The 25569-nt window shown below is 44.2% G+C and overlaps 1 protein-coding gene across 2 annotated transcripts; it reads left to right on the top strand.

Moving 5' to 3' along the window:
- Positions 1-57: 57 nt before the first annotated feature.
- On the top strand, positions 58-25529 carry Akap3 (A-kinase anchoring protein 3). 2 transcript variants are annotated; one of them, XM_032907379.1, is made up of 4 exons: positions 58-424; positions 11039-11134; positions 15093-17414; positions 25182-25527. In XM_032907379.1, exons 1-4 carry the CDS (start codon positions 386-388, stop codon positions 25335-25337), a joined length of 2613 nt encoding a protein of 870 aa, XP_032763270.1. In that variant the 5' UTR covers positions 58-385; the 3' UTR covers positions 25338-25527. The 2 variants fall into 2 exon arrangements, with proteins under 2 accessions (XP_032763270.1, XP_032763271.1); XM_032907380.1 differs by lacking the exon at positions 58-424 and adding an exon at positions 3781-3896 and having other exon boundaries at positions 25182-25529.
- Positions 25530-25569: the final 40 nt, after the last annotated feature.

Here is a 25569-nt window from a genome sequence, read left to right as displayed (position 1 = left end):
TCTCATGGACCTCTCTGCGCAGACGCCAACTGAGAACGGAAGTGGCGGGGCCCAGGTTGTTCAGAGAGACTGGGAGTGAAAGCAGAGGTAGAGAAAAGATAAAGAGAGGGAGAGAAGGCAGGGGAAAACAGAATCCGGGATCTGTAATGGGTTGTGAAGGCCGTCTGATATTTCTGGGGAATCTGCATTTCAGAGTTAACCAGGGACTGACTAAAGGCCATGCAAAATGGCCAGCTTTCAAAGACGCTCATTCTATGGGCGATGGCCAGAAAGGGTCTGACAGCTCTTCTGGGGTAAGGAGGAAGGGTGTCCCTGCACTCAAGAAGTTGCAAAGAGAAAAAAGGTGTAATAGGATCTGCATTACAGTGGGGGGAGTTAAATAGAAATGCAGAGGCGCCCCCACCTCAAGCCCCTCGCCGCCAAAGTAAGTGCACGCCAACGCCATCAAAACACCCTTTTCGGGGTTGTTAGTGTACACTGTCCCCTTTCATGGAATGCTTACTTAGATGTCTACACCAGTTCAATTCCGCACGTAGAATGACCTCTCCAGGGACTTCTGACCATCTTTTCCAAAGCGGTGATCAGTCTCCGTATCATGAATTTGGCTGACTGGGGTTTATGTGTTCAGTTTTTAATTTTGTTTATTGAAGCACACTGATCACTAACTGAACTATGAAACGGGAAGTTTTATTTTTGGGATTTTGAGACAGGGTCTCCCTATGAAGCCCCAGTTGGCTTCGAACTTGAGATAATCACAGCTCTGCTTCAAGTAGGAGTCCCCACCCTGGGCTGATCCAGGGATTTATAAATGGATTTGAAGCATTATGTCCTGAAAGGTGATATAAAATTGTATGTCATGCTTCAACACTTTTTCTTATGGAACAACTGCTGGTGGCTTCACCCAGGTCAGTTGTTTGTTTGTTTGTTTTTAAAACTGGGCCTCTTTGAAAATCTGTGTTGTTCTGGAAGGAGACACCTGGAGCCTAAGAATGTTCTAAGAAATAAAACCACTTTCATTTAAAAATCTATTTTCAGGGTGTGGTGGTCCACACCTGTAATCCCAGGTCTTGAGAGGCAGAGACAGGAGCATAAGGAGTTCCAAGCCAGCCTAGGTGATGACATCTCCGATTTTAAAAAAGTAAAAAAAAAAAAAAAAAATCCGATTTTAAAAAATTAAAAAATAAAACATTCATCCTCTTGATATACCTGAGTAAAAGACAAGCAGTTGTAAACTGAAGTCCCCAGAAAGAAGCTGCAAGTTCTGAACATTCTAGAAAGACTGATTAATTGATTAGAACTTTAATAATAGTAGAGAGAAAGGAGTGTTGCAGATCCAAGGGCAGATTATCCTGGGGTATCCGTAGCCCTCCAAATAGCCATTTATTATCCACCTTTGTGTGTGGATAACATTTTTGTATGCATCACCTGAAAGCTTTTAATTTATTTATTCACTTTACATCCTAATGTCAGTCCCCGCCCCCACCATCTCTTCCCAGTACCCCCTCATGCAGATCCTCTCCCCTTCTCCTTTGAGAAAGGAGGAGCCCCTCTGAGTATCACACCCACACTCACTACCACACATCAAATCACTCAGGGACATCCTCTCTCACCTCTCACCAAGGCCAGACAAAGCCAAAGTGGCCCAGTTAAGGGCACAGGATCTACAGGCAGACAGGCAGCAGATTCAAGGACAGCCCTCACTTCAGTTGGGGAAATCACATGAAGGCCAAGCTGCACATCTGCTACATATATTCAGGGGCTCTAGGTCCAGCCCATGCTCACTCTTTGGTTGGTGGTTCAGTCTCTGGTAACCCCCAAGGGTTCAGGTTAGTTGACTCTATTGGTCTTCCTGTGGTGCCCCTGTCCTCTTTGGGCTGAAACCCTTTGGGATGTATTAGGGGACCATTAGCTGCCACTAACCCAGAAGATGAGAATATCATCTGAGAGCCTCTAAGGTCCATACATAGCAAGGGTTTCCTGATTTTATTATAACTTGCCCACCTGATGCTTCCACACATGTATTTGAAAAGTGTTTGTAACATTCCTTGTTACTACAAGAACTTTCACTGTTGGATGATGGAATGTTGGGTAACCTGGATTTGGTCATTCATATTTGACTCCATAATAAACTACCTCTTGTCCCCTTTGAGGGGAGTAACCCTATGAAATATACCTTGGGCTTATCAATAAACTTCCTAGTTTGGGGGAGTCATTCTCAACTTGGTAATGTTTTCATGCTTAGTAGTGGAAGTGCCCATTGTTTATCTGCAGGAGGAAAGTGTGCGGCTGAGAAAGACAGTTATTAGTGGTGAGTAGGGACCGCTTATGACTAGGATGGCAAGACCTGCATGCCCCCTACTGTTGTTTACTTTTTCCTTAAGGCACAAGGGACTGAATTCAGCAGCATCAGACATGCAAGGCAAGTGTCTCGGTCCCCTTTTAGTTCGAGACAGTGTTTCACTAAATTGCAGAGGCTGACCTTGAACTACAGTTCTCCTGAGTAGTTGAGATACTGTGTTGACAGGTCTACACCTCCAGGCCCAGCTGACCCTACTATTTATGAGAATTGCCATTTACCCAATTGAATCGGAAAAGAATCCCTTTTTCTCTGAAGTTCAGCGATGCCGAATTGCCTTGCATTTCTTGGCCTCATTCTTTCTTGAGTAGAGCTCACAATTTGGCTAACCCTTGATCCTTGATATAGTTCTGATAAATTGACAGACCCCCAACCCCAGTTTGCACACGCCTCCTAACCCTTGATGTAAGTGTATCACTTACCATCTCTGAGTCAAGCACTTTCGATTTCAAGGTGTCATGGTTGAAAGAGCACTAACTTTAATACCCAGAGAGTATTTGGTCCATTTTCCAATTCGAATACCTAACTAGGGAATGGATACCTACTACTTGCCTCAAACGATTATTAATAGGCTCAGGTGACGTAATGATATAAAGGACCTTGGTCACCTGCAAAGGACTGCCAGCCAGCAGGTGTGCCTACCTATTCAAACTGCAGGGGAGTGCACAGATGCAGAGTGCTTGAGCTGCAGAGGCTCTGCAGACAACAAGCCTGCTTTTTTTTTTTTTTTAAGATGAGAAAGATCAACAATAAAAGACGACAGATGACAAATGACTTTATTGAAGGATTGAAACCAATACCCAGCTGCTTTTGAATGGTAGCAGTTTTTGTTGGCTTTGTATTTGGTTTGGGGTTTTTGTTGGTTTTGGTTTGGGAGTGGGGGTGGATATGATGTTTCCCCACCTCCGCTGGAACTTTGTTCCTTGGTTAGACTACTTTTGTGCCTGACGTGGTGGCTCATGCCTGTGACAAAGTCAGCAGCAGCAGCGAGAGAGACGAAACCCCACAGTTAATTCAGGCCATCTATTTCCAGATGAGCCAGTGTGAAACAGGATCCTGTCCTATGCTGCCATCTGAGTTTGTTGGTAATACTCTGCCGTTTGAATGGAATCCGTTGGCATGAAAGCCAGGCCAGACATGTGGATGTGTTGATAATACTCTGCTGTTTCAAATGAAATCCAATGGGAAAGTTTTCCCCTCCCATACTCTCCCACCTCACTCAAACACTCAGAAGAAATAGGGACAAGCAAGGCCAGTCCTTCTAAGTAAATGTCAGAGCCATAAAGTATATTTATTTCCACCCCTCCTCTTATCCTTTATGAGTACTCAATCTTAGGCAGCCTCACATGGTTGCTATAGAGACAGTGACATCACTAGCTGCAATTCTGATGTCACTCCCTAGTCCCAACAAGGAGGAGGTGCATGGAAGGCTGGGGGAGGAAACAAGATCTTCAGCTGAGTAAGAACATCCCAGCATCTTCATTGACTTTAAAAGTATATTCTGGAGTCTCCTGTGGTTCACTATTCTAGAGCTTCGGAGGTAGGAAAGCCCACTGGGCTGGGAAAATGGCCCATTTTCTGATCCCCTGTGGTTAAAAAGGAGAAGTGATGGACAGTTTTTTTTTTTATGTCAAACTCAGCTTCCTGCTGCTGCCCAGCCAGTTTTAGTTTCCACTTTGAATCCTATGGAAATACATAGATTCCCTCAGCAACATTCCACTCACCTTGGTCAAGTTCAGAGTGACTTACAGGTCTGACCTGCTATCCCAGGCCATTCTTGTGTGGGCCTGAGGGATTCCCTCCTTCCAAGTGTGATGTTGAGAGTAGACTAATGCCTGCCTGTTGGATTTTCCAGCTGTGTCGTCTGGCTAGTTCCGCATGCTCTCTTCTCTCCGGTACTCTGAGTAAAATCATGCTGGTATAGAGGAGTCTGATTCTTACCCACTTGAAGCCTCAGGAGTATTTAAAGCCGAAGCTGTGGTTAGGCAGCAGAGCACTGGAAACGGGCAAGCTATCTGTAGCCGTGTGGGGTTGAACTGTCAAGTATCAACAGGATTTGTTGAGTTTCTACAGTGCTCCAGACAAAGAAGGGACAGAAGGGAGGAAGGGATAGAGACAACTAGTAATCTGTCCATATAAAAAAATGAATACTAAAATTTGGTTGAATGAGCTTCAAGATACATGAAAGATAGGAAGGAACCCCTAAGAGCCTGGTTTATACTGCCGACAATTTAGCTTTCTCGTGAGTTTAGGAATTAGGAAATGGGGTAGGGGTTGTCTTCAGGCAGTCTTGTGGCCTGGAACAGAGCAGGTCTAACCATACCTGCCTCACTCAGCTCTCCGCCAACGTTCATGGCTTGCACTCCTCTACAGGTTGAGGTAATAATCACTTTGACATCCTCCTCCTACCTTTTCACTCTGGCATTCCGTGGTCTCGTTTCCCCCCTCATAACTATTCCAGGCTTCTTCAGAACTCACTGCGTAGTTCAAGCTGCTCTCAAACGTGCAGCTGTCATTCTGCCACTGTCTCCCAAGTGATGAGATTATTAGCATGACCCATGACATCCAGCTGTCTCATAGGCATTTGTATGATGTATATCTGTATGTACATAACTGTGCGTGAGAGAGAGAGCATGCATGGAGAGGTCAGAGGTAGATAACAGGTATTTTCATCAGTTACTCTCCACTTTTTTGAGTCAGAGTCTCTACTGACCAATTTGGTCCCAGCAGTGGAGTTACAGATGTGAACCACCACACCCAACTTGTTAGGTGAGTGCTGGGGATGGAACTTGAGGTGTTACAGGTTGAATAGCAAGCCCTTTAGTGGTTGAGACATCTCCCAAGGCCCACTCTCATTGGCGTGTGTGTGTGTGTGTGTGTGTGTGTGTGTGTGTGTGTGTGTGTGTGTATGTATATGTGTAGGCACTGCACCCAAGCCTACATACTCAGAGGCTAGAGGAATATATGTTGCATAATCACTTGCGTCCTTACTCAGTAAAGACAGGGTCTTTTAGGGAGCCTACACCTAGGCTGGTAGCTAGCACACTAACAAGGCCTGTGTCTGCCAGCCCCCTCAGGGTTGGCGTTACAGGCACCGGTGAACAGCCACGTTTACTTTTGAGTTGGGCCCTGGAGATTCAACTTCAGGCCCTGATACTTGTTCAGCCAGTATTGCACACGGAGACATCTCCCCAGCCTCACGTTAGAATTGTGGAGGAATATTTTAAGTCAGCCCTTTGTGACCACAGAAAGTGCCATATCTCCCAGGCTTAAGAGGTAGAAGTACCCAAAGAAGCCCATTAGGTTCTAATCTTCTTCTGGACTTCGGTTTCCCAGTTCGTAAGATGGGTGTGTGGATTAATTGAAAGGTAAATAGCAGTTACATTTGTATATTGATTTTTTTCCCTGTCATTTAATAGATAACATAGAACCAGGACTCCAGCAAGTTATAACTTTTTTTATTTTCTTTGTTTGTGACAACGTCGCACTGTATCATCCAGGGTAGGCTGGGCTAGCTCTGAATCTCTGGCTGACCTCGAAATCAGGACAGTCTTTCAGCTTCAGCCTCCTAAGTGTTTGGATCAAATGCACGGGCCATCACCCCCAGTTCCGATCTTCAACTTATAAATACATTTATAACTTGACTTCTTAATAATTTTAGATCATCCTTTCTTTATCGTGGGAAATGTGTACATTACAAAAGCTGAAAAGCTTCATGGATCATGTCTGTTATAGAGCAGTGCTTGGGCGGGAAGCAGCTGGAGCAGGAATCCCAGACCATCCTCAGTTGTATAGTGACTTAAGGTCAACATGAATCTCAACAAATCCTTCTCTCAATAACAAAAAAAAAAAGCAAGAAAACTGTATTGCTTATGTATGTGTCCTATCATCCAGACAACTTGGGGGGTTTCACAGACTAAAACAAGCCATGTGTTTGCACACAAACACACACAAAATAGTATATAAACAGTAGACTAGATGTAAGCTAAGAGTTTACCAGATGTACTAATTTCTGTGAAAAGAATACTGGACGTTTTGGGGATGTTCACTCCTTAGCATTACTAGAATAGGAAGATCTAACGATAAGTAACTTGCTGTGTTAAACTCGTCGCAAAACGGTGGATATTAAAAGATTAAAATATGATGGCTTACTGTCATAACTCATTTGAGCAAGCCATTTCTTTTTTTTCCCCCAGGTTCTCCAATTTTAAGAAAGATGAGCTGCCTGGAATTACAAATGGGCAGGACTTTTATATTCACTCTTTCAACAGAAAATTACTAAGCACCAACTCTAAAGGTACTAGGGATATGAGGGATACCGAGATGAGTTAGGAAACTGCTTGTCTTCATGAGGCCATGAAGACAATAGTGTAGAATACATGTGCACAGTTGACGTGTTAGGTAGGATGAGAAGGTGGGATGAATTGTGTTGGAGACTTTGAAGAAGGAGCAAGGACATTCAACTAGGAACTTAAGACGTTTGTCATGGATAGGATAACTGTGGCTTGGGCTCAAGTAAAGATGGGGTTTAAAGGGACATTTTAGAGGCACATGTGCAGTTGATGATGGGTAGATATTCGAAGGAGAGATTAAAGCACACGAATGTCCTCTAGTCATGTCTTGGAAGAGCTAGGCTAAGGAAGTTAGTTGAACTGGATTCGTGGCCTGTAACTCTCTTTATGAGGATACATGTTTCTCTCAAGAACCCCCCAAAAGGCTTACAAAACGTTCTGAGATCCAGCAGTCCAAGGCTCTCCCCATTCCACTGCTTATCTTCCAGCTTCCTAGTGAAGTGTGTTTTGAGGTCAGCCAATTGTTCTTAACGTTCAGTAAGCCACTCATTCAGGAGCAGAGAATGGCAATAGTCACATAAGAAATCACTGGCCAAAAGTAGAATGATTTGTTATCTGAGAACTCTCCAGAAGTCTCCAGGTCACTTTGTGTCCCTCGCTTGTATGTATACCAAAAATAAGAAATCAAAATCACCATTTGGTAAGAAGAGTGGAGTCCACACATAAATTTAGCCATTTTTTTCTCTGTCTTTCTTTGCAGAGTCCTTATATATTACATGGCAGGAGGGGTGGGTAGACTTAGGGATAGTGAAGACACCAATAAGGCTCACTCGGAGTTTTCCTTGTATCTCAAAACCCATCCTCAATAAGGGTAAGTAAGCACACCACTCCCTTACTCTTTTTTTTTTTCGGAGCTGAGAACCAAACCCAGGGCCTTGCGCTTACTAGGCAAGCGCTCTACCACTGAGCTAAATCCTCAACCCCCACTCCCTTACTCTTACACTTAATTTGTATCTGCCTTAATTGTCTTGTGTTGGCAGCCTGAATAAGGCAACAGATTCCGTTGATTTAGCTGTTCTCCACCACAAGTAGCTCCCTTGGGTGAAATATAGGAATGGGAAGACCATCATTCATAGATCTTATTTTGTCAGCCTTCTAGGTCAAGCTGCTACTAAATCTTGCCTTTCTTGGCTAAATAGCAGTACTGTTAATGCTTTTCCTTATCCCCATGACACAAGCATAATATTTTATATAGAGGTGTGATTCATGAATATTGTTGCATGCCTAGCATGTAAAAGGCCCCAGAGTCCATCACAGGAAATACCACCAAAAAGAAAAATCTACACAGTGTGAGCTATTGAGAACCATACAAGGTTTAATGTCATTGGTATGAACTTCTCTGCAGAGTGAACAGAACATTAAAATACAAAAGCAAAGAAGATTAGAAGACCTAAGTTATCTGTCCTAGTTTGCTTGCTAGTACTATGATAAAACACTGACTAAAACCAACCTGGGGAGGGAAAGGTTTGCTTCATCTTGCATCTTACCGGTTGGAGTTCATCCGAGACACCTTGAGGAGCTCTGCTGGCAGGCTTGCTCACCTGCCTTTCCTATAAACTGTCGGCCGGGCACCCACAGTGAGCTTGGCCATCCTGTATCAATTACCAATCTAGAAAATGCCCCAGCAATTTCCCCACAGGCCAGTCTGGTGGAAATAACTCCTTAGCTGAAGTTCCCTCTTCCTGCTGTGTCATGCACACGGTCAACACTGGCCATCACACTCTCTCTCCTGGCCCAGGAATTCTCAATACATATCGTTCATTAGAATCAGCCAGAAAGCTTGTGAGAACATTTAATAAGATGTCCTTATTTGGTGTGGGGGGGTGTACCATACGGTATGATATGCATACATGTGGAGTTCAGAACACAGCTCGTAGGAGGCCGTTATCTCTTTTCACCACATGGAGTCTGGAAATCTAACTGAAGTCAAGCTTAGTGACAGATGCTGAGAAATCTTTTAAGAAATTTAATGCCTAAATTTTCTCAATTCAAAAAGCACATGAAAAAAAGTTTTTAGAAGTGCTATTCAATATTTTTTTTTGAGACAGGGTCTTGCCGTGTGACCCAGGCTCACCTTGAACATGTGATCTCTCTCAGCACAGGAATCACAGCTGTACAGTACCTGCAGCAAGTCCAGCCATATTGGATCTCCACACCCCTATCCCGTCCCTACCCCACCATCTCTCTCTTCTGTACTAAGAATCAAACCCAGGGCCTTCCACAGGCTAGGCACTCACTCTTCTGCTTAGCTAGACCCTCAGCCCCAGATTCAGTTTCTCTCCACTCTTAAGTAATTGTACAAGTTCTTCACTGTAGAAAATCTATTGTTCACTCAGGAACTTTCTGTCGTTAAGAAGAGTACAGAAATGATTGCCACAGCTCAGTAAGCAGAGACAGTAGAGTGTGAAAATAGGAATAAGTCTTTGTGAGAACAGAAAACAGCTCTTGAATGATTTTATATTTTTATTTTTCCTTTTAACATTTATCAATGATCTCCAAAACAATAATAATATGCTCATATATGTGTAAGCAATTTTTACATTGTTATTTAGAGAGAGAAAGAGAGAGAGAGAGAGAGAGAGAGAGAGAGAGAGAGAGAGTGTTGAGACAGGTGCACACATGCCTTGTTTTTTGTATGACAATAAGATGACAATTTGTGTCAGGTTTCCTTATAGCATGTGAGTCCCAGGGACCAAATTCAGGTCATCAGACTTGACAGCAGACACCTTTACGCAAATGAACCATCTCAACAGTCCTTTCTTTTCTCTTCAACTTTTATTCAGCATGTGTCCGATGTTCCTTTGATTTATGTTGGTTTTAATTTTGAGAGAGGGTGCATGCTCCCACCTCTGCCAATGTCCCTTAACACAAGTATTTCCAGTTAATCAAGTGCCCACTCCAAGAACCTGCATGCCTTTTAATTCACAGTTTTTCAGCTTCAAGTGAGATGTTGAACTTTACTGTCAATGTAAAGATATGCATCTGTTTTGTGAGGATGTCAGGACATACTGGGGGGGGGGCGTGTGCGTCTCACTTCATCTTTCTTACCCACTGAGAGATATAAATGGGAGGAGAGTTTGTAATGAGCCCGGGGACTTTGAGTGTGGAGCCTAGGAGGGGACATTGGGCATAGGAAAAGAAAGCGAGGGCAAACAGAGCCTTCTTGTCACTCCAGGAGGACAGCACTGTGATGCTTGGGCAGGCTTTCCAAAGACCACAATGTAGAATGCAAGGTTTCAAAGAGTGGATGAGACTAAAGACAAAGGCCAAAAAGGATCTGGATTGAGGGTTCTGAGTCAGGAACTGTGAAAGTGCAAGTACAAGCAAGTGTAAGGCTGGCGACTGGAGGTTGGGGGAATGGTTAGAGGTGGGCAGGGCAGGTGCCTTCTGAAGAGGATGCCATCCAGAGGACCATTCAGGAAGAGAACAGAGCAAAGTGTTATGAGGGCCATGAAAGAACATGTTAGCCAAGTCTTCTCTGCATCCTGGATCCTGAACCCTGGAGACTAGAATCCCCCAGTATTGGCTTTTGGAGAGAGGAAGATCTACTAGTATATATTAGTGCTCTAGAAATGAAAAGTAAAGGTTTCCCTTTTTAAACATTAGGTCATGTAGACAGAACACGTGAGGAAAAAAGTAAATTAACCATTTGGTTACATTTAGTTTTGAGTGTCTACTGAAAATCCAAGGTGTGGGGAATGTTAGTAGGGAACACAGCAGGACACAGCTGACTAGGTTCATTTATTTAACAAATAATTGAGCATGAACAGCACATATTGGGCATGAACATCATTGTCTCATTTGGGTTTCCAATGCTGTGAAGAGACACCATGACCAAGGCAACTCTTAAAAATGACAACCTTTAATTGGGGCTGGGCTTACAGGCTCAGAGGGTCAGTCCATTCTCATCATCGCAAGAAGGCAGTGTCCAGGTGGGCCTGGAGCTGGAGAAGGAGCTGAGAGTTCTACATCTTCATCCAAAGGAAGCCAGGAGCAGCCTGGCTCCCACGTGGTTAGGAAGAGGAGGGTCTCATTGCCCACCCAACAGGGACACACTTTCTCCAACAAGGCCACACCTCCTAACAGTGCCACTCCGTGGGCCAAGCATATTCAAAACACCACAGTCATCTCTAGAGATAAATCCTTGAGAAATCATGCTGCAGGAGAGAGCCGAAGCTGGAGATCCACAGTTGAGTGGGGTTTAAGTAGCTTTGGACAAGTCTCTGGGAAGCATGACTCCTGCTACCCATATGTCTTTCTTTCTCTTTAATTCTCCCTCTAGTCATGGAACCTTTTGATGACTTTTCTCTTTTTTTTTTAATACTACCAGATGGCGGATAGGGTTGACTGGTTACAAAGTCAAAGTGGCGTTTGCAAAGTTGGTGTCTATTCACCTGGAGACAACCAACACCAAGACTGGAAAATGGTAAGGTCACTTTCTTCAGCGGCACTAGTTAGGGACACTTGGACTGTCATCAAATTAGTCTCTTTCTTCATTGTGAAGATGACTAAAATGAGCTCGAGTAGAGCAAAAACTTCCCAATTTACCTTAACAAATTCTGCTGTTTATGATGTTCGATATTTTAGTCTTTAATTATGTGTTCCTGGGGGCATGACTTGTGCATGTGAGTTCAGGTACCCCAGAGACCAGAAGAGAGTGTGCAATTCCCTGGAAACCAGAGCTATGGCCACTTGTGAGAGACCATGTGGAGGTGGGGAACCATTCTGCTCCTCTGCAAGTGTAGTGCATGCTCCTGACTGTGAGCCTGCGTTTGCTATTTAGTGTGCAGAATATGCTATGATTAATAAAAAGTTACATATTACAAGGACAAAATGTTAAGTTTTAAACAACTGCACCTTAGAAATAACTGTCCCTGGGCCAGTGAGATGACTCAGTGGGTGAAGGGCTTACCATCAAGCCTCTTGATTCAAAATCAGTCCCTGGAACCCACATGGTGGAAGGAGGAACTAATCAAGGAAACCTGCCCTCTGACCTCCACACAAATGTTGTGAAATAAACCTTGCTTCCAATCAGTCATTGTAAAAAGAAAATAAATAAATGTCTCCAAGGTATATCAGAAAGAATTCCTGAAATCAGGATGACTTAAGATGCTGAGAAGTCTAAACTCAGTGACGGCAACATTGTATCTTGAGCATCCTGTAGGCATCTACTAAATGCTTCATATTTATTAAATGCTTACTGGGGCCTGAGGTGGGAGGCTGTATCTGTCAGGGTCCGATAAGAAAATAAAAGCCACACCTATGGTTTAATGTTTTAACATTGTTTCCTGAGGGAACGTAGTACACTATTGAAAGATGCGAGGGAAGGGCTTCAGGACCCTGGAAATGTAGAAAGTAGACATTAAACTGAACCTCGCAAGAGCCCTCATTCAAGACTGTTTGGACACAGTTGGGCCATGGCACAGCTCTTTTCACCCCCTTGCAGTTACATAGTGTCCCCTACTGATGAAGGCTGCTGCCAAGTGAGAAAAATGCTTAAAGGTCTCAGTCCCAGAATCGCAAAGCAAGATGAGTTTGCAGTGAACAACCATAACTGATCTGCACAGACAGTAGGATACAATGCCAGAAACATTCACATACATTGAGCAGAATTTTCTCTTTTTGACGGTGTTGGGCCAGTAGGATGGCTCAAAGATGACCCGTGTCCATGTCCCAGACCCACATACCGAAAGGGTGAAAGACGAGAAATGACTCCCACAGGTTGTCGTCCTCTACACACAAGTACGGGTGCATACACATCACACATGTGTGCACACAAGCACACATGTATACTACAAATCAAAACTAAGGGTTCCATGATCCAGTGTATTCATTACTATGTCCTTACTCATAAGACTAACACGTAGTGTTTAATGAACTACTGTGTTTATATCAAATTTATTTTCTTACCAATAGGAGCCAAAACCCCAAGAAATCTTTACAAGACATACACTCATCAAATTGCTAAAGACCCCCAACTGCCTCCATTGGTCGTTTATCCACCTCTGCCCTTTCATATAGAGAAGCAAAATGCAAACCAACCAAACAAAACTCTGTTACCCTTCACTAAACAAGAAGTACCCCAGGAGATCCAAAACCCAAAATAAGGTGTTCTGTGGTAAAGCTTTCCACTCATGGGGGAAACTGTGTAAACCTTAATTATACTTTAAGATGTAAGTATAATTTGGTATTAGTCTAGCATTTGAAGTTATATAAGTAACCATTGGACGTTAATAAAAAAACAGTTCAGAGTCATTCGACAAACGGATTTTCTGAACAATAACAATAACAATTGTTATAGTGTTTCATGACAAGCTTTTCATCCAGGGCATTTCAAGCATGACATGGTGATATCCCTGTGACTCCAGCACTCAGGAGGTGGAGATGGAAAAATGGATTAAATATGTTTAATGAACTGGATGTGGAAGAAGAAAGCAGGTCTGAGTTTACAGTTTCCTAGACTAAGCTGCAAAAGCATAGGGTCTCTAGCAGAGAAAACTAAACCTACTGATCATCTGGCGCTCTTCTCCACGGGCGTCAAACAGTTTTGATTTTGAAAGGAGAAAGAATGATTCAACGTTTCCTTCCACACAGCTCAGGATGCTGTTGTGTAAGGGGTGGGGGCTGTAGGAGCAGTGAACTCTGACTGAATAGAAATGAGAGTCTCTGGGGCACTCAGATGGTTGTGTTTCCCTCAGTCCCTGTCCCTGCAGGGTTGTAAAACAGCCTTCCAGGAATAGGAGTCAAGCAGTGTGGAATGCCGTAGGGATTACTTTGCATTTAGACAGATTATGGACAATCTATAGTTTTATAGTGATGCACAGGATTTTTTCTACAAGTCTCTTCCATTCCACTTGGATAAGAATTCTGGTGATCATGAGGCTTGTCACATCCATGTTGGTCTGACCACCTCATTACATCAGCTGGACTGGCGTCCTTCTGAGGAAGCTGCCTGAACCCTGAGATGGCCAAGATGCAGCAGGCCTGAGTGTGATTAGATCTAACACCTTTCCTGGCGCGCAAGCGCAAACACGTGCACACGTACACACACACACACACACACGCACACACACGCACACACACACACACACACACACACACATGCATACACATCTGCACAAAAAGTATTTTTTAAATTACTGCTATGGAACATTTTAAGTATGTTATTTTCATTTTGTGAATATGGGTATTTGTTTTTGTATGCACCTGATGCCTACAGAGGCCAGAATGGGGTATTGGGTCCCTAAGCACCAGAGTTACAGACACTTGTGATGGGCGTGAGTCTTTAGTGTTGAGACCCTGGTCCTTCAGAAGAGCCACAAGTGCCCTTAACTACTGAGCCATCTCTCCTGGCCAATAGCTACTGACTTCTGCCTTCATGAGAACCTAGTAGTTTGATGATATTAGCAATTTATAATACAACACTATTCTTTTTTAAATGGACTATATTTGTGGTCATTCCTAAATGGAAAATTCTTTACATTTGATAGCAAGGAAAGCATATACACCTACGTGGTGCTGTCCTTAGGTTTAACATTTTTGCCACGTATAGATTACAATAAGTAGGTATATATTAATGTGTATGTGCTTATCATAGTCCATATCCACTCAAGAGACTGTACCTGCACGAAACTAATCACCCACAGTTATTAATCCCCCAATTAGAAATCAATCCATCAATGTTTGTTAGTCATGGGAAGGCACTTAGCATGTCAAGATTTTGTTGTAGCCAACAGGTACAGTTTTCCCATTTTTCTGAAATATATTAATAGACATAAATTTAAAAACAACAGATATCTGGGTGAGGGTGAGAGGGCCTTTAACCCCAGCTATTCAGGAAGCAGAGACAAGCAGATCTCTCTGAGTTTGAAGACCACTAGGGCTACACAGAGAAACACTACCTTGAAAAAAGGGGGGAGAAAAACCCGAAAAACAAAAACATACAGTCACACACAAAACAGATGAACATTAGTACTAGCTCATTTCAGATATGAACACCTTGTGCTCTTCAGGATGTTGCTGTCAGGAAGGATGGAAGCAGTGTGATATAGCGTCTGAGAGCATGCTTTCTGAGAACATGGTCTTTAGGGTAGATGACCTGGTTAGGATTCTAGCTTCGTCACAAAGTAAACTTATAATTTCAAGCAACTAACTTAACCTTGTAGTTCTTTGATTCTCTCCCTTGTAAAATGAAGAAAGCAAGAGAAGCAGTGCTAGGACAGTAGCCTTAAAATCTGTGTCTGGTATATGGTAAATGTTCAACAAAGGTGAATTCCTCCTATTAAGATGTTGGAGCCAGTTTGAGAGACTGGCCTTTGCGGTTGTTCTGAATGTCCCGTATCTTTGCTGTGTTACAACTGGGTGAATCCATGTCTGCTTTTCAGGATTCATCAACAGATCCTGTCCGAGTGCTCAGCTGGCTCCGCAAAGACCTGGAGAAAAGTACAGCAGGGTTCCAGGACTCGAGGTTCAAGCCTGGAGAATCATCATTTGGGGAGGAAGTGGCTTACCCAGGAGACCAACGAAAAGGTTTCTGCGTTGATTATTACAATACCACCACCAAGGGCAATCCAGGGAGATTGCATTTTGAGATGTCTCACAAGGAGACCTCTCCCCAGGGCATCATTACCCATGTTGGTAATGGGGGTTCCATAGACGAAGTTTCCTTCTACGCCAACCGCCTCACAAACCTAGTGATCGCCATGGCCCGAAAAGAGATCAATGAGAAGATTCATGGTACTGAAAACAAATGTGTCCACCAGTCATTGTATATGGGGGATGATCCCACACCCCACAAAAGCTTGAGTACAGTAGCTTCTGAGCTCGTGAATGAGACAGTCAATGCATGTTCCAAGAATATTACCGGTGACAAAGCTCCTGGCTCTGGAGACAGGGCCTTGGCGTCTTCACAGAGCCCTGGTCTAAGATTCACAAGCACTCTGAAGATCAAGGAGAGCACGAAGGAAGGCAAGTGTCCTGACAACAAGCCTGGTTCTAAGAAGTCCTTCTTCTACAAGGAAGTGTTTGAGTCTCGGAATGCAGGAGATGCCAAGGAGGGTGGGAGGTCCTTACCTGGAGATCGAAAGCTGTTCAGGTGCCCGGACAGGCCTGACGACTTTTCCAACTCTATCAGTCAAGGGATCATGACCTATGCCAACAGTGTGGTGTCTGACATGATGGTGTCCATCATGAAGACACTGAAGATCCAGGTAAAAGACACAACCATCGCCACTATTCTGCTGAAGAAGGTGTTGATGAAGCATGCAAAAGAGGTTGTCTCCGATCTCATCGACTCCTTCATGAAGAACCTCCACAGTGTCACAGGGAGTCTCATGACTGACACAGACTTTGTCTCAGCTGTGAAGCGAAGTTTTTTTTCTCATGGAAGCCAAAAGGCTACAGATATCATGGATGCCATGCTGGGCAAGCTATACAATGTGATGTGTGCCAAGAAATATCCTGAGAACATCAGGAAAGCCAGGGACAAGTCCGAGAGTTACTCCCTTATCTCCATGAAATCACGACCTGGTGACCCAAAGCTCCCAAACTTGAACTTTGCGATGAAATCAGAATCAAAACTGAAAGAAAATTTGTTTTCTGCATGCATATCAGAGAAAGAGAAGACATGTGCTGAAACTCTGGGTGAGCACATCATTAAGGAGGGACTGAACATGTGGCACAAGAGTCAGCAAAACTCTCCTGGCTTGGAGCGCGCCACAAAACAGGGCGCCGTTCCACAGGAGGTCTCCTTTGAGTGTCCGGATCCTTGTGAGGTAAACCCTCTTCAGCAACCTCAGCCACCAGAGAACTTTGAAAATTTTATGTGTGAATCAGACTCCTGGGCCAAGGACCTGATTGTATCCGCCCTGCTTCTGATTCAGTACCACCTGGCACAGGGAGGAAGGATGGATGCTCAGAGCTTCCTGGAAGCCGCTGCCAGCACCAATTTTCCCAAGTCCTCTCCTGTAGTTCACGATGAGGCCAAAGTTAAGTCTCCTCCCCTTAAGGTATGTGAGCAGGAACAAACAGAAAAGAAAGATCTGATGAGTGTCATCTTCAATTTTATCCGGAACTTACTCAGTGAGACCATATTCAAGGGTAGCCGTAATTGTGAGTCCAAGGTTCACGAGCAGATCATTAAGGAAGAAGAGATCACCCTATGTGAAAGGCCTCTGTCTCCATGTGAAAGGCCTATGTCCCCACCTATCCCGAAATTCTGTGAGGATGAGGAGGCCACTGGTGGTGCCTTATCTGGGCTAACCAAGATGGTCGCCAACCAGCTAGATGGCTGTATGAATGGGCAGATGGTGGAGCATCTGATGGACTCGGTGATGAAGTTATGCCTCATTATCGCCAAGTCCTGTGACTCGCCCTTGTCAGAGCTGGGAGACGAAAAGTGTGGGGATGCCAGCCGGCCGAGTTCTGCCTTCCCAGATAACTTATATGAGTGCTTACCAGTCAAGGGCACGGGGACAGCCGAAGCCCTCCTGCAGAACGCCTATCTAGCCATCCACAACGAACTGAGAGGTTTGTCAGGACAGCCACCCGAGGGCTGTGAAATCCCCAAGGTGATCGTCAGCAACCATAATCTGGCTGACACCGTCCAGAACAAGCAGCTGCAAGCTGTCCTTCAGTGGGTGGCTGCCTCAGAGCTCAATGTCCCTATTTTGTACTTTGCTGGTGACGATGAAGGAATCCAGGAGAAGGTAAGAAATGCCGGAAAGCTTTCCCGTGGGTTAGCTTGGGTCTTCTGGTCTGTGTGTTTTTTTCTGAATGGGAACCCAGCTATGGTAAGGGGAGAACCAGACAGGAAGAATTTGGAGATTATGCCTCTCAGAGTAAACTGAGATTAGATCACGAACAACCAGAAACACCAAGAGAGGGAAGGAGAAAAGACATCTTGCGCATTCCTGCATTTATTGTGCCAGGAGCACAAAGGAAAATTCTCCAGGAGACTCAGTACATGAGTCAGACAAAAGTCTGCACCTGAGGCTGCCTCTTTGCTTGCTCGCTTTTTATCATGGTTCTATGCCCGTGGCTCTCTGCTAGCTAGGTGTACTCACTGAGCTTTTGACCTGGAACAGCCGGCATACTGGGCTGTTGGACATCAGGATGTTAACTAAATCAAGCTGCTGCTGTTCAGCTTTCTCCCAGAGCCTCTGTTTTTCCCCAGGGACACAGCAGAGAGTCAAAATTCAGAACTAAAGTTAAGGTCTGAAACAGATTTCGTCCTGTGAAATCTGTGTGGGTCCTTCTCAAGCTCTACCTTGCATGCTGGAGGTCTGTGACTGAAAACAGGATGTAAATGTGGATTATCCCCCATAGGGCCAGGCCCTTGTCTTGAGGGAGCAGTGTATGTGTAGAAGAGGGATGAGATAGGATGTCAGTAGGAGGCCTCACTCTTTTTGTGCTCTATAGGGCTGGCTTGCTTCCTTCTTGGGGAAAATGTAGGCATGGGTTGGAACTCCGTGGAGTCGGAGGAGGTACATCCTCTGGTCCTTGTGTTCTGTTGTTTTTCATTTGAAAAGTAGAGTTTGAACATAGACTGGGATTATCTAAGATTATGGGTTTTCTTTTGGGCTTCTCTTTGCCATAGCCCTTACCTGATGAAGAGCCACGGAGGCCTGTACACAAGGCACGTCACACTGCTTCCTGCTTGCCTCCAGAACAGATCCCATGGCAGTATATATTTTAATTTAAGCTTCCAGCCTTTGGCCAAATTCCCTATCCTCCATCTTATATTGATGCCAGACAATATTTTCTTTAGTCCTTAACATCAGTTTACCCTAATTGACCTACAGTGTACATATGTGTGTACACGTAGAGCTAATGTATACCTATATGTTTTTAGTTCAAGTAGCAACTTGCATTTATAAGCAACAGAGTATACATGCAACACATATAACATAATTTACATGTGCAATACATGTGATATAATTCACATGTACAATGAGAAAAACACATATACATACATGTACACATATGTGATATACACATGCCCTCATACGTATGATAGAATATGTGTGTGCACACATATATAAAATAGAATACCCATGCACACATACAGCAGGGAGTCAAGAAAATTGAAGGCAAACTTCCCATGATGATCCTGAGGGAGATAAGTACTAGTTTCTCTAGAGTGGAGAATCAGTCGGTGGCATAGGTTGGAACACGTGGCTCACAAATCAGAGTTTCTAAGCCTTTGGTGGCGACCCTCAGAAGTGTCTCCAGAGACACTTGGAGGTTAAGCCAGAAGACAGGAGTAGGATGCTCTAACTGTTTTGGGTTTTATTGCTGGTTTTTGTTGGTGCTGCTGTTGTTACTGAGGCCTAGGAGAGACAGAAGAGAGACAGAGAGATTCACTCTCCAGCACCAAGCACAAAAATCTCTCCTTTTAGAAACCAGAAGACATAGAGGGAAAGGGATTTCTCTTTTAATAAATTGGATTAATAACCTTAAAAGTGGGAAGACACAGAATCATGTAGCTTACAGATTGGACTGCACCAACCCTAAGCAAGAACCAGACTGAGTTTAACTTCAGTCAGAACATCTCCCCCAGTGTTAGCAAGACTACAGTTGTTACTCAAAAGGCACCATAGCACATCCTCAGGGGCAGCCTCCTTCCTGACCTACTGACACAATCTACATCTTTAGCCATATACCCAGCTGCTATGTCTGCAAATAGCCTTGGTACCAGGGTTGTGGACAGTCAGGAACATGCAGAGTAAGCCAGTCATCTGTCATCTTCCATCTCCAACACTGGGGCCCTGGCAGACTGTGTCTTTCAGTGTTTCCAGTCCATAAACCACAGTTATTTTGGTCCACAGTGGTCAGAAGAAGGAAGGGAGGGTATATTCTGGCAAACATTTTAGATGAATGAACCAGCTAAAAGCAAGCATGCCTCCATGTGCAGCAAATGAAAAAGCTTCTATTCTGTAGCCATCTTTCCAACCCACCATATGTAGCATACACAATATATTCTGCTGATGGATTTTAAACTAAAGTTCTGTAATCTATTTGTCTGAATAGGAAAATAGACTTGTAGACCCTTTACACAGCTTCGTTAATTCTGGAGAAAAATGTATCCTATTATTTCATTGAAGGGCCAATAGGAAGGAGGACCAGCAACAGTTTGACTTCTCCACATTAGAACAGTTGGTAATATGTATAGCAAAGGAACTATCCGAAATCAACTGATTTTCTTTTGGAAAGACACTGATATATACAAATACCATGCTGGTGCAGCTCACTGAGCCGAAAACTGGGGTGCCCAGAAACCCAACTGCTTTCAACACTGTAGATGGATGCACAATCAAAACCCAAAATTTAAAATGATTGAACACTGAAAACAGTGTCTCCTCATCAGATCACCTCTTTATTGCCCTCTCTGGAGAAAAGTCAGACTCATCTCTTCCTAGGGTGTTCTTCCAGAAGTACATATGTGTGTACATGTAGAGCTAATGTATACCTATGTCTTTTTTTAGTTCAAGTGGCGACATGCATTTATAAGCAAAAGAGTATGCATGTAACACATATAACATAATTTACATGTACAATACATGTGATATAATTCACATGTACACATGAGAAAAACACATGCACACATATGTGATATACACATGCACACATACATATGGAATATGTATGCACACATACATAAAATAGAATACCCATGCACACATAAAACTTATATAGATGCACACATTGTAAAGGTATATATTCTGCAGCATAGAGTTTTCACAATTTTGTTCTGTTTTGCTTTTTAATTTGTTCTTTGAAACAGGATCTTGCTACGTAACACAGGCTGGCCTTAGGTTCTCTGTGTAACCCAGGCTGATCTCTAACTGGAGACTCTCCAGCTGCTGCCTCTGGGGTTTTCTTTTGATTTCACCATATCCAATTTAATATAATCTAAGATAGTTTTTCCTTTGAATATTTTCTGGGATTTGCTTTGAGTTTTCTTTTAGTATTTTGAGATATTTTAAATTATTTAAGAGTGACCTTTTTGTGTACGTTTGCAGGTAAGGTGGAAGGCAGGGAGTTGGGGTTTTGTTGTCATTTCCTGTACTTCCCCTGTTCCGCCCCCAAGCCCCCTGCCCCTCACCTGGCTTCTGCCTTATTCTTTTTGAACGTTCTGTGCCATCGAATTGCCCATCTGTCTATTCTTACACCAATGGCCAACTCTATTGTAGTCTCGTGAATTTTAAAACATCCCCTAAGACTGAGGACTCCTTATCTGTCTGTGCCAGTGTTTTTGGTAGTTTTCTCACAGCTGTGACTAAATGCTGACAAAAAGCAATGAAAGGAAGGAGTGTCTCACTGTACCTTACGGTCTCCAAGGGGGACAGCCCCTCACTGTACAGAAGGCATGGAAGCAGGAAGTGAGGGCAACTGAAGAGCCTTCCCCTGTGACTCACTTACGCTAGCAATGTTCATCATCTAAAGGTTTCACAGCCTTCTATACCAACGCTACCATCTGATGACCAAGTATCCCACCATGGGATCCTATGGACATATTCTCATTCAAACCACAGTGCTAGTCTTCCCGTAGTATATCTATAGTACCCATTCCTACTGAGGGAGGAAGGGCTACACAGTGAGCTGAAGACTATATTGTGAGACCTTGAATTATGATGGTGGTGGTGGTGGTGGTAAGATGACTTCCTAAAGTAGCCATTCAGTTGGATTTCCACTCCCCCATTCTTCTCAATGTGTCTTCCATTTACTGTAGGAGTCACAGTGGTAGATCATTGTGGATTGGTTTGATAAACATAAATTCAGATGACTAAAGATGTTGAACATAATTCTACACGGACTTTCCTCCATGTTGTCTTGTGTCAGTGCATGTGGCTCCTTCGTCCATTTTGTGTTGACTCTTGGTACCATCCACTGCCTGCATGTCCCCACAGCTCTCTTGCCCACATCCTGATGATGGTATTTTAGTCCTTGTTCAGAGTTGAGGTTTGTTTGCATGTTTTTGAAGACAGATCTGACGTAGCCCAGGCTGCCCATTTTTTCTATTGCTGAGGATAGCCTTGAACCTCTGATTCTCTTGCCCAGTATGTGTTACGTTCCAGTGCTTGGTGTACAGGTGTGTGGCACCATGCCCAGTTATGTGGTGCTTTGTTTATGGTAGACAGATGCTCTACCACTGAGTCAAACATCCTCTACCCAAAGGTTCCACATTCTAGAAATAAGTCCTTTGCCAGACACAACTCTCAAATGTTTGCTCTGTGTGAAGCATCTTTTAAAGAGCAAACATTGTTTATGAGGAATTATCTGATTTATCTTTTTTCCTGTGTGTTCCTTGTCTTCGTGTTATAGCCTCATTACATATGTAGCTAAGGATGACTCTGGACTTCTCATCCTCCTGCCTCTACCCTAGGGTACTAAAGCTGTGTGCTTTTTTATCTTATCTAATAATATGAGTAATTTCTGCCCAACTAGTGTTTCTTTTCTGTGTCTTTGTTGTGCTCAAATTGAGCCTCACACGCTAGGCAAGGCATTTCCAGTGGTTCTTGACTGCATGAAGTTTTGTCCCCAGAGGACACTCGCCAAAGTCTGGAGACATCTGATTGTCACAATAGGGAAGACAGTTGCTAGTGGGACAGAAGGCCAAGCATATAATTCAACACCCCTATAAAGCATAGAACGATGTCACAGCAAAGAACTGTGAACCTGTGACAGGAACAGTATGGACAGAGCTAGGCACCTCAAGGTCACATGGACTTTCCTCCGTGTTGTCTTGTGTCAGTGCGTGTGGCTCGCATGCCCTTGTGTCTGTGTGTGCCTTGTGTGTTGATGTTGGCTCTCTGCGTTTGTGTGTTTTTGTTATCCACAGTTCCACCAAGTTACTGCTCTCTCTACCTATGAGCAGCCTATTTTGAATTAACTTTTGCATACCTGTCAGGAAGGAACTAAATATATTCCTTCACACAGGATATGTGGGTGTTTCTGACGTACTCTCAAAAGGCCTGTGGGTAACTGACCCCTATGAATTTTCCGACCACTTATTAAGAGGTCAGTATGTGATAGTGTTGGAGCCACTTGTTCTAATTGTGGCTGTCCTTGTTTTTCCCGTTCTTCCTCCTTTTGATTTATTTGAACATTTTCCAATGTTCCATTTTAATTTCTCTGTCATGATATTTTCGGGGCTGTCTTGATCATTTTGGTTTCTTTAAGATGTGTTGCTCTGTGGCTGGGCGTCTGTGTTAACTCCTGTCTTTAGGAGTTAAAGCACAGTTGCCCATTTGCACTGAGAAGCCACAGCTTCTCTTACTTGGCTTGCAGTTGCTTTGGGCTAACGTGGTCCTCTAGTGATTCTCCTAGGACACATATGTTGGGGAGAAGTTCTCTCGTTTGTGCTAGAGATCAGGCCAGGGTGTGGCACACACTAGGCAAACACTGTCTGAAATGCTTTTTTTTTTTTTTTTTTGACCTTCCTCCACTCCTGAGGTGTATTTCTGCTGGATGAGGAATCTGCTTTGGTCTTTCTCTTCTGTCAGCAGCTGTGGTCTTCCTTTTTCCCCCGTGCACTCGTGTGTGTGTGTGTGTGTGTGTGTGAGAGAGAGAGAGAGAGAGATCCTGAGGCTGGGAAGGTCATGCTCACAGGCTCTAACTTCTGCTTATTCTGCTTATCACGTCTTTGGTCTTCAATAATGTTTTTACTCTTCCTTCTGAGGTTTCCTCCATCTGATGCCCTCTTATTTTATGTGTTTAATGTAATTTTTAGCCCCCAAATTTCCCCTTTGTTTTCCTTTATTTCTCTTATTTCTTTGCAAAACATTGTCCTGCTCGTGACCTGAGGATCAAACACAGGGCCATGTTCCACCTCGGCCATACTCACTTGAGTCTGAAGCTCCCTGCCTCACGCAGGCTGGCTCTGCACTCCATGTGTAGCCCAGGTGTGTTTGAACTTGCCAAAGTTCTGCCCTGGTCTTCCTGGTAACTGAGATGACAAGCCTGTGCACCAGGCTGGCTCGCTTTGTTGTTTGTTTTTTGAAAATTGGACTAACCTAACTAAGCTGGCCCTCACTTCACAGAACATGCTGCCCCAGACTTAAAGAAATACTCCTGCCTCTACCTCCTGGGTCCCAGAATTCCAAGCAAGCAGCATCACATCCAACAAAACTTTGTCTTGCTTATTTCAAGAATACTTCAATTTCTGTTGCGGGGATTTTTCTTTCTGGATAAGTTCATGGGTTGGGGCCATGACCTATATATACTTAGTTCATGGGTTGGGGCCATGACCTATACTTTCTGTGCATTTCTATAGTGAAAGCAAGATGTACAGATAAAAACTTATGCCTGGAGAGGTTTGGTGCCCTTAGGATATCAGTTGAATGACAGTGCTCTGTGCACATGATTGGATGGCTGCTTCAGCCCATTCTCATCGTGCGCTTGGGAAGAGAACTAAATTCGTGATTCTGAGACCTGGATGTGAGTTTGCTCTGTGATTTTCCAGGAGCATCACTCTGGAAGTCCCCTTCACTTTTCCAAGCAACATCTCCTGGGGAACGGGGGGGATGGATCCCTGTTGTACCTCCAGCCCTAACACTCTAGGGTTCTGAGGTGTATGGGGAACAATCCCATAAGACCCAGGTTGGTCTTAGGACAACAGAGGTGTGCTGCTGACGTGTCCTCTTGCTGTGTGTGACAGTGCCTCACAATGAAACTTAGGGAGGTTGGGCTTATTTGGGCCCCCAGTTCTGGAGTGCAGTCAATCCTCCAAGGTAAGGAATTCATGGTCAGCCACATGGTCTCCATAGTGCGAAGGCAGAAGGTGGCAAATGCTCTTGCTCAGCTAGCTTGCTTTTTTGCGTGATGTCTGAGACTCTAGCCTCAGGAATGCTGCTGCCCACATTGTGGGGGTCTTCACACCTCAATGACGCAAAGCTTTGACTTCAAAGTGGCTCTAGACCTTGTCTAGTTCCCAATGGATATATGCCATCACAAATGGAGACTGTTTTATATTGGGGTGAGCAGAAAATCTTAGAACTGTTGGGAAACGAGCAGTGTTGACAAATGCTCACTTCTAAGCATCATCTTCAAGGGAAAAATAGGTGGATTTGACTCAGTGAGAGGTAACATTCTGGATCACGAGTGGGGTCCCATTAACCTGTTTGTATTGTGGGTAATGAGAGCAACTTCCTTTCATCAACAGCAGCTGTCACTGAAGTCTTCTTGGGCTGGGCTAAGCACTAAGCACGTACTAGGTGCTGGCTACAATCCATGTACCATAAAAATTAAAATGCATTTGTGTGGAGTGAGAGGTAGCTCATGCCTATAAGCCTAGGGAGGTGGAGGCAATATGATCAACAGTTTGAGGCCAGCCTTAGCTACATGAATCCCTGAAAGTTTGTCCTCACTCGAGTCCCTCCTCCTTCAGTTTCCCAGGTCAGGTGGCTCCTTGGCCCCAGGTATGCAGGTCTCTCCGCTCTGCCCCTCCAACACCTTCTCTCTGCTCTCCACAGCTGCTTCAGCTCTCAGCCACTGCTGTGGAGAAAGGCCGAAGCGTCGGGGAGGTTCTGCAGTCGGTGCTTAGGTATGAGAAGGAGCGACAGCTGGATGAGGCAGTGGGAAATGTCACGCGGCTGCAGCTGCTGGACTGGCTGATGGCAAACCTGTGATTGGGGCCCACCCGGTGTTCCTGCAGTGGGCCGAGTCCCTGCCCTCTCAGCCCCTCCCTGCCGCACAGAGCCCTAAAGTTCCCTCCATACCACCCACACTAGACACGCCATCTAATGCTACTCACTGGATTTTGCAGATTTTCTTGTCCATGCGAGCAAGGACATAAATTAAAAGATTACAGTTAAAGGGCAGCGTGAATTTGGCTTACGTTTGTTGGGAAGGTAAGGCCAC

Source organism: Rattus rattus, chromosome 6 (assembly GCF_011064425.1).
Source record: "Rattus rattus isolate New Zealand chromosome 6, Rrattus_CSIRO_v1, whole genome shotgun sequence".
Lineage (NCBI taxonomy): Eukaryota > Metazoa > Chordata > Mammalia > Rodentia > Muridae > Rattus > Rattus rattus.
The sequence above is the reverse complement of the archived record's forward strand: the minus strand, read 5'-3'. Positions and strand labels throughout refer to the sequence as shown.

What these genes read in the sequence shown, in the direction of transcription:
- Akap3 (XM_032907379.1), top strand. Translation starts at nt 386, where the DNA reads ATGCAGAGGCGCCCCCACCTCAAGCCCCTCGCCGCCAAA. An exon ending in AACACCAAGACTGGAAAATG is followed by an intron (nt 11,135 to 15,092) that starts GTAAGGTCACTT and finishes TCTGCTTTTCAG; the next exon opens with GATTCATCAACAGATCCTGT. An exon ending in ATGAAGGAATCCAGGAGAAG is followed by an intron (nt 17,415 to 25,181) that starts GTAAGAAATGCC and finishes TGCTCTCCACAG; the next exon opens with CTGCTTCAGCTCTCAGCCAC.